Below are 12537 nucleotides of genomic sequence, written 5' to 3' on the forward strand. Positions count from 1 at the left end.
TGTTGTTGGTGGTGGTGGTTTGGCTTGGGTTTTTTTCTTTCTTTCTTTTGTTTTTAATTCCTTTTGTCCAATTCTGTCCAATTCTATACCATCTAAGCAAAGAGAAAGTTGTTAAGTAGGAAATTTGAAATATTATAAACCAACGATCTCTTAACTTTTCCAGTACCCAGAATCAAGCTCCGTGGCCTTACTAGTCCAGCGTTGTTTTCTAGACAGACAGTAGCATAAACTGTCACTCTCTGTGAAAGGCGTGATTATGTGATTTTGAGAACTGAACATTTTGCATGTGCTTTGGGAGTCAAACCTATGGTCCATCAATAATGAGTCTTACATCCCTCAGGAATATAATTTGAGCTAACTTTTGCACTAACTTTATCCATCTTATTTTCTTTTACCCCTATTTCATTTCTCCCAAATTGCCATTTGGGGGGAGGCGCTTTAAATCTAAATTACCTTATATCTTCTTTGAGATAGGAGATAAATAATACAAGCAAGTTATCTGAGACCTTGAATTAACTTTCACACAAACCAAACTAACATCTTTAGGTTCGTTAGCTACTAATGGCTCCCATACTCAACAGCTGGGCTGGTTGGGCGGGTTGTACACTGCACAACTCTAGAAGGTGCCGTTCATATTCATAGACATTGTTTATTTGTATAGTTATTATGACAAACTTCTGGAAAGGATCAGTAAATTGTGTTGAGTTACAAGTGGCTTTTTCAAATTTGCCCAAAGGTGCAGTTTGGCACCGAGATTAGACGTTACCTTACTTATAACTTTCTTAATTTAAACTTGACCATCTTAAGCTTTTGTATCATAGAAGCTCTTTTTTTCACGGCTTTCCTCACAATCTCACAGCACTGGGTTTCTGTACCTCCTTCCAGGATAGTTGTCACACAACTGTGTACCTTTTATAGGCCACCCGCAAATCCACAAACACCTCCTGCACTACCTCCTGCACTTTCATTACAATGCAAAACTGGAGAGGTCTCTTATTCTTTCTTAAGATTCCTTTTGAGAGATCAACGCAGGAGGTATACTCAATACGTCTGTGAATTACATTCCCAGAGAACACTCCAGCTTTCTGGTCATCATCAAGCCAAATAACATCAGGGGCTCAGATGCTCTAACAAGAGCAGCTTGCTACCTCGTGTTCTGTTCCCAGCCCCTCCTGCCGAGAGCATTGTAACTGAATTACCAAGTGAGCAGAGAATCTGAATGACTCTGAATGAAATGAACAGAGAATCAGTTCCCCAAATCTGAATGGGAATAAATGTTTGAGAAAGTCTATTTGGATTTTGTACATATTTCTTATTACCTTGGGCTCATTTTAGGAATGCAGTTGAGAAGTAGAATTAAGAAATTCTGCCTCTATCACAGAGTATTATGCCCATGACTTTCCCCACATTAACACTGTGCAGGAAGCAAGGAAGATGGAGATATTCTTCTATCGGAACTGGAGTTAATAGAGTTATTATCAGTAAATCTGATTTCTTGGAAGAAACAATGAAGAGATATCTCTCCAGTTGAAATCTGAAGGCCGTAGCACGAAACATAAAAGCCTCTACAACGGCTATTTCTTTATCTTAGTTTTTTTTTTTAATTTATTAAATGGCTCTCAGCACCTCTTAGGTAAGATGACTGTGCATCCTAGTTTCCCTGGGTGAGCGCTAGTTTATACCTGAGTCCTAGCATAATTATTAACAGTACCTACTTTCATGCTCAAAAATGTTCCCATCTGGATGAAAGGCGCATAGGGCTGTTGCGTCAATCAATGACACAAGCGTATGCCTCACACATGGCGAGTGTCTGGACCGTGGCACACAGTATTATATATCCTCAGCAGTGTTCCAGCCATTTCTGTAGACTCAGAGCGCGACAGCACTTCCTGCCTGGACAGGAAGTACAAGACAAAAGCCCAGAGACAGATGGCTTCTGCCCTAGGATCATTTAGAGGTTCTGCAGGCTTGCACTGTGCTTCAGATGGTCTAACGCACCAGGCTCCTCGCCCCCAGCCTTGTCACCAGCTGACGTCTCCCCTGCCTACTCCATGAACAACTCCTACCTCATTAGCATGCTGCAGTCCACAGCCCCAGGAGCCAGCATCAAACCCATAATATTTATAGACCTACCTTTTGAGGTGTCTTTTTTGGTCTGTACATTAACAAAGAACAGCATCGGTTTGCTCAATATAGTTTCCCTGTAGTCTTTATAATCGCAGTAGCTGGTCAGTTGCACATACCTAGGGAAAAAAGCAGAGATAATTGCCAATGTATCTAGGTCAGGAAGGGGATGCTCTGGACGGGCACCTGCCACATCCACAGAACTTGTAAGGGACATGGCCTAACACGTGTCCTCTGGAGGTGGTCAGCTTTTGTACGATATAAATAAATCCCCTCCCTAGTCAGCTGAGACATCAGGACACAGCCTGAAGGTGGCCAAGGTCTTTGGGGGCGGCCTGACACCAATCCTGGGCTCCTGGGCGCAGCCTTCGCTCCATGATGGCCAATACCATCTATCTTTTGGACTATAAGAGTTCATTTGAAGCTGTAAGTACTCTCTCTGTACTGAGAATGAATTACACTCAACTAGTGAGATTAGCTGGGACCTCTCTAGTCATCCTACCAAATTGGTGGGTCTGAAATTTTCCTTTTCTTCTCCTTCCCTCTTGCCTTCTCTAATCCTTGGAGCCCAGACCCTCTATAGTTTACGCAATCGACCAAGAGTCATATGAACTAATTCATATCTCCTTGATACTGAGCTTTGTGCAATGAAAAAAAAAAAAAGACCACTAAGGTTGGACTTTTGCCCATGACCCTATTCAAATTAGCCTCCTTGGTTTTCATTCAGTAACCCAGACTGGGAAGTTCTTTTTCACATTTTGACTCTGTCATCCAGCATGTCAGCTTTCTCCCCCTATTCTACAAATTGTCCAGGTAGTTTCTAGGTTTCCACCTGCATCGTTGATTGAAAGACAGATGGAGGTGCAAATCGGCTTCCCTCAAAAAGACGGCTAATGTTCTATCCACACCTAAGCTCAGCCGCCACAAGGATGCAGGCAGGCTGGATGGCATCCAACAGGCTGGTGGATGGGTCCACCACAGTCCCTCTTCAACACCGAACCAGTTCCCCATTGACCACCCCAGCTGTGTGCATCTGCAAGGAATGAATGGCCGCCCTGGCCGACGGCTCAGGCTGCCCTTGCTGTGCAATGGCGTTTACTTCCTACATCAAGTCACGGGCAGAGACAGCTCGAGTTGTTTCTTTCTGGCTTGTTGTCCATCCAGTGCCTGACATGAAAATCACAGCCTTGGAGAAAGCCCCACTGCAGGGAGCTGTGACCACACAGCCCTCTTAGCCTCCCGCCCCACCCCACTCCCCATAACTCACTTGGGGGGCCAGCACACAAGACCCCGAACCTAGGCATGGGTTGGGAGCGTGTGGGAGAATATCTACCCCGAAGGCAGAAAAACACAGCTTCGGCCTGTCTCCCAGCTTGGTGTCTTAGAAATCTGTTATCATTATCTCTTTTCTGGGGATTGTCAGACTTGATTTCAAGAGCTTTTAAGACCTGACCCCTGATGGAGTCTCTAAAAATGCTTCCTGCATTGTATTTCATCAGGCTTTTAATGTAGTCTCTGCTTCCCACGCCAGGGACACTAGGGGTGGTCGGGGGGCTAGTGGAGGGGCGGGAGGGCTGGTGTGTATTCCAGGGAAGGGAAGCAGGTACAGGTGTTGACATTCAGGAGTGGGGTGAGGAGGCACCAGGCAGAATAACAAGGGAACAGCCTGTGGAAGAGAGTGCAGACCAGGGATTTTGTAAGGGTTCTTCCGTCATTGCTCTCCTGCCTGATCCTCACCTGAACAACACAATGCCCAATGAGAGTGGGGGAGAGGGGGATACCTCACGGGGAGTGACCCTTGGTTCCATATCAGCAGGGAGAGAATGTGCCTGTTCCTTTTTGTCCCAGTTGGCAACTGCCAAAGGAAAAAAGCCGAAGAGGAGAGAGAAGGGAAACCACGATTTGCTGAGGTCATTTGCTTTCATTCAGTCATTCAACAGCATTCACCGGTTGCTGATCGGGTGCTGGGCACCAGGTAGGCATCGCAAGGGCTTTATCACACCTGAGGGGCTCAGGTGCAAGGTGGGACTGGGATAGAGGGTGGCGGTCCGGGGGTCCCCTGTACCCTCCCAGCCCCTCTGCCGTCACCTCTTAACTGTCCAGGACCTGGGACGACCAGACAAGAGTGGCCTGGGAGAGGCCGCGGAAGGTCTGCGGTTGTAGGGGGAATGGCAGGGGGCACAGAGGAAGAGAAAAGGAAGAAAACTCTTGTCCATTGTCATGTAAGAAAAGGACAAGTCCAACTGGAGGAAACATCAACAAGGCAGACGCGCGTCGCTGGAGCAGAGTCTGAGGCCGCCTGTGACTCATCCAAGGCAGAATTTCATATTCCCCAGCCTTGTTTGCCATGGAGCTAATTTACAGTCACTTAAGCATTTCACATCTTTCTCAAGGTGACTCCTCTGCTCTCTCAATATCCATGGTCTGAGTGTCGCTCGCTAAGGCACATGCACGGCATTTGTGTACGGCGTGACCGGAAACCCCATTACTATTCTGATGTTGCACGTAACTGTGCAATACTTGCTTCTCTGCCTGAGAGACCCACCACCATCCCATTGGAGGGACCCTCGATTGTATTCCGATCACTCCACAGTTATAGGAAAAAGATGAAAATCTCAACTAAGAAACGATCACTGGTTGGGACAATAATCGGTTTTCCCCAGAATTCTCTGGGAGCTTTTTTGGAATGCTGGGGGGCTCAAAGAGCTGTTGTTTCTCAAGATCAGAGGAGGGGGACGAGGCTGGGAGTGGTGGGGGCTTCTGGATGCTCGCTCAGTTTAATGCATAACCTATATACGTGTCATCCTTTCTGGAGTCTGAATTTAATAAGATGCCCTGAATAATAAAACTATGCTCAACATAATTTAATTTTCCTTTGATGATTTAGAGGCGCTTTTAGGATCTTAACGGGGCTGTAAACATCACCACAGAGCATGTCAGTTATCACTATGCCACAGATGTGTGAAAATGCTGCTATTTATATGAGAGCTCTGTAACAGAATTCACAGACCGGAGATTGTAGCAAGATCCCTACTTAATGAACTCTCTATTTAAACCAGGTCACAAATAAGAAATACCTTATTCCCAGCCTCCAGGTATGGTACAATTGTTAAACACCTTGAAATGCCAGAGAAATTAATGCATGTGAGCACTCCTTTGGAATTCACTGCTACAAAATTTGGATACATAAGCTGCTAAAATACAAAGAGATTGAGGACCTGGCTCTAAGTCTCACAGGTATCTGAGTATCCGGCATTCAATCACTGGCTTTATTTTAAGATGAGCCCAGACTACATTAGGGAACAGTGATTTCATCTTTAATCGTGCATATTTCTGACTTACTAATGCAAATGCTGCTTCTTGTGCACTGGATGCTTATTGTATTTGCTAAAACTATTAAGGATGAAAAGCAAATGGTTTAAGATAGCTCCCTCTAAACTCTCATTTCTTCATTGCTTTCACCCTGGCCCCAAAATGCTCCTAGGCTGAAACTTTCTATGCCTGGCTTCTACCCAAAGATTGAAAGGCAGACCAATGTGACTGCCTTTCGAATGCATAGTGATTCGCAATGAGAAGATCTAAGTCATGCCCTAATTGACTGGCTGTGTGAACTCAGCCGCAGAGTCACACCTCACTGTGACCTTGAGTGAGTTACTCAACCCATCGGAACCCGCGCCCTCATCTATAGAAGAGAAGAAACAGTATTTCTTTCTGTGTGAGGACTCAGTGCAGTGCAAATAATATAGATATATACACTTAGCCCATAATAGATGCTCAACAAACACTGTCCGTATGTAATCTGAGGCAACTCTGCTGGCCAAAGGGTACAGTTCTACAAACTTGTGCTACACAAACAGGGCTGTGTTCATCTGAGTGACCAGGAAACAGGACAACATAAGCATCTGAAAAATAAGTGAGCAAGAGTTTTTCCTTCTTTGCCCCAATTTCTTTCCTCAGTTTTTCAGTCTGGAAGGCTAAAGCTAAAGCTTAATGAAGGCAATGCCTGAAAGATGAGACCAAGGAAGAACACTGTATTTTTGCTTCTAGCAAATCAGGAGTGGCCGAAAGCTCACTCCCCTCTGAGATGCCTACCTTTCTCTGGAGATTGCTTCAGGTGTCATATCATTTCTAGCACAATCTGAAACGCTGCCCCAAATTTCCCTAGGCTCTGGCAATTTAGTGTTCAAAGGCAAATAAGAACTCAAACCTAAGGCTTTCACCCGGGGTGGCGGGGGAGTACGCATGTGTGTCTCTCTGCATGTGTCCATTTAAAAAAATATGGAGAGTGGAGCACAAAAAAAGAGGAACGCATATTGAGACAAGCCTTGTGCAGAGTCCACAAGTGGCTTATCGCTTCCATAATCCTTTGCTATGACACTAAGCTAAAGCATTCCGCCCTCGGGAGCGAGCACCGTGGCCCTGCTGTGTTTCCAATGTTAACTTGACAGCTCTCTGTGAGGCCCCATCCTAAGCTGTCAGACTGTTCCTTTCCTTTCACTTCCTCCCCTCCTTCTGCCCCAACTCTAGGGAAATTAAGCAATAGTTTCAGATTGATCACTCTCCCGTCTGCTGATTTGCATCCAGGATGCACACATCCATCTACTCATTCATTCATTCCTTCCTTCCAGATGCTCAGGACCTGTGAAGCGTTGTCACAGGACGGAGAATGATGCATTTGTACACCCGTTTATTCCTGCACTAAATCCTTATGAAGCACATGCCCTGCCTGCCAGGGACAGAGAGAAGCAAAAGGAGACTTGCTTTCAAGAAGCATATAGTCTGTTAGGAAGACATAAGAAAATGCACCATTTCAATATCAAATGATAGACAAGCAAAACCGTGTTGCTTAAAGCATGATCACCGGACCATCAACACTGGCATCACGTAGGAGCTGGTAAAACTGCAGGGTCCTGGGCTCCTCCCCTTTTATTCAACTTAAAAACTGTGTTTTAATAAGATCTCCAGGAGACCTGCATACTTATTTGTTTGAGAAGCACTGATCTAAGACATGGTCCCTGCCATTAAAAGGCTCAGAAACTAATGTAATGATTTCAAACATATAAATGCCAGATAAATGCACAGCTTTCTGCATTCATGTGTTCAAGCATCCCCTGCCCCCTGAGCTTATGCTCTAGTTATTCAAATAAGAAAGAGCAAAGCAGGAGGAGTGTGGAGTTAGAGCCATTTACTGAGCTGAGATAGACTGGAGGGACTGCTCCTCCAGACCACCCGTGCCACCATGGGGTGGGCCGGGGCAGGGGCGAGGGGTCCCCGGCAGAGGCACGGGTTAGCCACGCCGTGGGGACCGTGGGGTGGCTGCGCTCAGGTTTGCAGGGGGCTATCTGGCAAGGACTGGCTGAGCTGAGAGGAGGAGGCGGACCAGAGTGTGGCTACGAGTCCGCAACAAGGCTCCTGAGGAAAGAAGGCATTAGTGGGCACGGAGCTTTTGAATCATCAGATCTGGGGTTGATTTTTGTCTCTGTGACCTCAGCACGTTTTTTAGCCTTGCTGAGATTGATTTTTTCACCTTTAAAGCCTGGCTAACAAAAAGTACCCCCATGAGGTGGCTAACATTAAATAACGCGCATGAGGCACTTGGCTTAGGCTTCGAACATTTGTCAAGTGATCGATACGTGCCAATAACTGTTTTAAGGACCTCATAAAATGTAAATTCTGAACAACTCCCCTATAAGGTGGCCGGTATTATAATGTCCATTAGAGGCGCCTTGGTGGCTCAGTCGGTTAAGCATCCACCTTTGGCTCAGGTCATGATCTCACAGTTCTTGGGCTCGAGCCCCACATCAGGCTCTGTGCTAACAGCTCGGAGCCTGGAGCCTGCTTTGGATTCTGTGTCTCCCTCTCTCTCTCTGACCCTCCCTTACTTGTGCTGTCTCTCTCTGTCTCTCAAAAATAAATTAAAAACATAAAAAAAATTTATAATGTCCACTATACACCGAGGAGACTGAATCATAGAGATTACAACATCTCCCAAGGCTCCTCGACTAGTGAGCAGCAGAACTAGGATTCAAACCACGGCAGCCTGGCCCTGGCCTCCATGCACGTCCACACTTACACTGGACTGCATGTCATACCAATCAGAGCTCGACACACAAAGGTGGATGACTTCATCACTATCATTACCTGTCCTCTTGAGTGGCTGCTGTCCCAGGCAGGTCACCAAATCTGAGACTCAGACATGGGGACAAAGGCTGAGGACCCACGCTGACGGACAGCACTGCACATGGCAAACGGGGCTGCAATGCTGCAGTCACGTCTACGCCTCCGCTTCCCGTCGAGGGTTCTCCAGAGAGCCGGGCCTGGGCCAGCAGAGCCCAACGCTTCCCACGGCAGGTGGAGTCGAGACTTGCCCCTGAAAATCTACCTAGGCTCCAGCCTTGACTCCACCCTCACCTCCCCCCTGCACCCAGGTTGCTGACCTCCAGGTAAGTGTGACTGTCACCATCTATGTGCTGGTCTCATATGGGCAGGAACAGCTCGCATCTCTGCTTTTAGCGGCTTCCTCAAGGCCACCGGATTTACCTTCTTTTCTAGGCTGATTGTCTACAATGCATCCTGTCCAATGTAAGTCCAGTTCTTTACTTGTCGATGCGGGAGACCTTTGTCTACAGCAAGCCAGAATTCTTCTGGCTGGAAGGGGAGGCTTCTCGTTAGGAAATGCCACATAGAAGCCCTCCTGCAAGGACTCCTCGGCCACTGACGTGGGTAAGTTATTGAATCTCTCTGGGTCCTAATTCCCTCATCTGTAAAACAAGGGAAACACCAATAGAGCCCACTTTGAAGGCTTTCGCGAGGTAACAGCTGTAAAATACTTTGTACCATTCCTGACACTGCAGTAAACATTAGCAGCCTCCCATTATTATTGTTGTACTTATTTTTATTACTCAGATAGCCTCTTTGATGCTAGGGAAACTCTGAGAAGGAAGGATGCAGCTCCTATTTGCCAAACGGATTCCACTACGTCTCACTAAGAGGCTGCATCCAATTATAGGAAGAACACATATGTGCATGCGTGCACGTGAGAGTTATTGGTTACTTTCACCTAGAATCCTGAGCAGATTTTGTATGTAATACGGCTGGAAGTTCTGAGCTTGAAAGAAAAAAAATAACAATAAAGAGCTTGCCATGAATCTTTTTACATTTTACATACTTTTTTTTTTTTACATTTATTCACTTTTGATAGACAGAGTGTGAGCAGGAGATGGACAGAGAGAGAGGGAGATACAGAATCCAAAGCAGGCTCCAGGCTCTGAGCTAGTCGTCAGCATAGAGCCCAACGCAGAGCTCGAACCCACAAACTGTGAGATCATGACCTGAGCCAAAGTTGGACACTCACCTGACTGAGCCACCCAGGCGCCCCAGGACAAATTTTTAAAGAAGTCTCTCAGGAGCTCTGCAGCTCCGATGGCCATCCCTAAACCTCCCTTCCACCCCAGGTTCCCTTCGGTTTATTCAGTAGGCATGGATTTGGAAAAAACATTCAAGTATCAGAAAACACACCCTGGTAAGCTGGGCCACCGAATCATCCTTTTGTCTGAATGAGTGAATCCTATGAATGTCAAGGTCAGTAGCCCTAAGCGTTTTCGTTAAAAGACACAGCACACATTTCTGAGGCCTCAAAAAGGAAATCCTGCTTACAACGTAAGCTGACTCACACCGAAAATAGTTGTTGAATGACAACAATAACTGAATTAATTAATAGAGCAAGTTTCCTTAACCTGGATCCAAGTATGTCATAAATCGCCTGGATGGTCAGCAATGTTGGTATATATATACACCTTGGGGGAGATGATCTACATAAATTCTTGAAAGCTCTGTAGTCTAAAATGATTAATATTCATTGCTTGGCTTTTTCATTCCCTGGCCATCTTGGGGGCTGTTCCTGGTTGGGGGGCCATGCTTCACCTAAGGTAGGAATATGGTGGCCACAGGAAGGATGAAAAAGGTGTTGGATTCCATCAACTCTAGGTCCCAACTGGTCATGAAAGGTGGGAAGTATGTGCTGGGGTACAGCCGACTGGAAGATGATTGACAAAGCAAAGTTAAACTGGTCATCCTCGCCAACGCCTGCCCACCCTCGAGGAAGTCTGAAGCAGAGATCTGTATCATGTTGGCCAAAACTGCTGCCCCGTGCTGCAGTGGCAATAATGTTGAATTGGGCATGCCATGCAGATAATAAATAATGCATGCTAGCTATCACTGATCCAAGTGACACTGTGATCTTTAGAATTGTGCTACAACGGGCAATCTACAAGTAAATCATGCTGTTTTTCTTTAGTAAAATGGGCCAAAGCTTAAATAAGGAAGGAAGAGAAGGGAGGGAGGGATGGAGGAAATGAATCACTGCTTTGGAGTAATATTCTGAGAGAGGAAGCTATATCCTTTCCCCAAAACCAAATTGGATAAATTTGGCAGATCTGAGGAGACAACTTGGTATGTCTACATTCCGACTATCCGCCCACTTTACAGTCCATGAAGACAAAACGTCTCACTGTTGCCCACAACTCAGTCTTCCCTCCCTTTCTGGAAGGCTCTCTCCATCCAGGTCAAGTTCATCCTTCAGGACTGCATACCCACCTATAAAAGCCCACCTCCCCTGCTGTAGCAGGTCCCCTGAGAGGAAGACAGATTGTTCCTTCTGTCACTCAAATTGTTCTCAGATGCTCCTTGCTGTTTCCTAGGGTTCAAAGGCCCTCACTCAACCACTTTGACAATGAGAACCTTGTAGTTGCATCCTGACCGCACTCTGGTCTGTGTCACCTGGCCATTGTTTGCTTTGGACTCTAAACTGCCAGGGGGTCACTGCTGTTTAAGAGTCTTTTGTGTAGGAGGTGTTCAAAGCAAGAGTTCAATAACCACACTTCGACCCGTTTTAAATTTTGCCGCACTGTTTGCTAAGCCTGAAGAAGATGGCTCTGTCAAAACGCTAACCTAGAGCTTCAATAAATTCTGGACATTTTAATTTTTCATACTCTATTCTCAGATGCAATGGTTACTTTTTAACAAATCTTTATAAATATAATTCCTAACTCAGTTCCTCCCATAGTCCCCAGTGTATGGGTTGGAATTTTCAATTCACTCAGAAAGGGAGATATTCTATTTTTTTCTTTTTTTGGTGCAAAAAGAAAGAGTGCAACTCTTGCTGCAGAATGGTTTTTCAGGCATTCAAAGCCCAGGCTCTCTTTGTGTGGAAAAGCAGCATTTTCCCCAGCAGCTTTGAAGATGGCATTTTAAATATCTCATTTTGTTTGCTTGCCCTTCTTGGGTCCGTCCACCACTTACAAGGTACCAGGGTGCTACTGTCCTTCCCGGTAGCAAAGGCTTTGTAGCCTCAGAGCCGCCAGCTTACTCCTCTCTGATTCAAACTCTAGACTGCCCTGCCCGCTTCCCCACACTCAGTTCCGCAGTCCAACTATAAGACCCCCCCGCCCCCCATAGACAAGCAAGGGTAACCGCTGGAAGGCAAGAGGCCCTGTAGAATCCAGGATGAAGCTCCCTCCTCCTTTACCCCATGATGATCAAAGCCTGCTTCGGATGGACCACAGCCCTGCCGGCTGATGAAGAAATACATCAGACACTTAAGCATCCTGGGCCCCCTCCATCAAATTAGGTTTGGGCCCCCGATTCGCTCGGCCGAGGATCCCGGAAGCTTCAGGCATTGCGCGGATTTTCCCAGAACTTGCCTCCCACACCACCGCCCACAGGGCCCTGGGCTGGACTTTATTGAGCTTTGTTCCTTTCTCGTCCGTGGTTTATTTATTTACGTTTTGAAAACCAAGGCTGGCCAAAGATGGAAAACTTCGAACTTCTGCACACTTTTCCACTGAGGTCTCCTCACTGGACAAAGCCAGTAAATAACAGAATCGAGCATCGTCTCCCCTCCCCACAAATCCAAAACCAGGGCGTGAGTCTCTCCTCCGAAAACATCCCCTGAAGGGTGTGCCTGGATTTGAGCTCATCTGACCCAGTTAGGGAGCCAGAAAGGGACAGCTCACCCTCCAGCTACGCGCTCCCCACCCAGCCCTACGCCACGCCACGCGCCTGTCTTGGTGCCCTCCTGGGCGGCTGCAGGTGGCCGCTGGAAAACGTCAGGCCTAAGGCCAGGACGGGGCGGGGAGGAAGCCCGCTGTGCACCTCCAGTTGACCTTGGTAGTGAGGCGACCCTAGAAGTGGCAGGAAAGAGGGGGCATCCTGGTGGGGACGGGGTTGGCGGGAAGCCAGCCGGGTGAGCCTGGGCTCTCGGCGCGACAGCGGGGCGGAGGCCTCTGCGGGACCCGGCGAGGCCACCCACCTCTTGATGTAGCTGCTGAGGCGGTAGAGCTGCCCGTCGAGGCATACGCGGCCGTCGCCGAAGACGTTGAAGCCCCCGCGCGCCGCCGCCGCCGCCCCGGGGCC

The 12537-nt window shown here is 47.2% G+C and overlaps 1 protein-coding gene across 1 annotated transcript in view; it reads right to left on the reverse strand.

Annotated features, from left to right (window-relative positions):
• MEDAG (mesenteric estrogen dependent adipogenesis) overlaps positions 1-12531 on the reverse strand; it is a gene marked incomplete at its 5' end in the record, with an annotated part of 17028 nt that extends 4497 nt beyond the window's left edge. The window contains 2 exons of the mRNA XM_029938627.1: positions 2134-2243; positions 12434-12531. Of these exons, the coding sequence (XP_029794487.1) occupies positions 2134-2243; positions 12434-12531 (208 nt within the window). The remainder of the gene's footprint in view (positions 1-2133; positions 2244-12433) is intronic.
• Between the last annotated feature and the right edge of the window lie 6 nt (positions 12532-12537).

The sequence above is a fragment of the Suricata suricatta genome, chromosome 4 (genome assembly GCF_006229205.1).
Source record: "Suricata suricatta isolate VVHF042 chromosome 4, meerkat_22Aug2017_6uvM2_HiC, whole genome shotgun sequence".
Classification (NCBI taxonomy): domain Eukaryota; kingdom Metazoa; phylum Chordata; class Mammalia; order Carnivora; family Herpestidae; genus Suricata; species Suricata suricatta.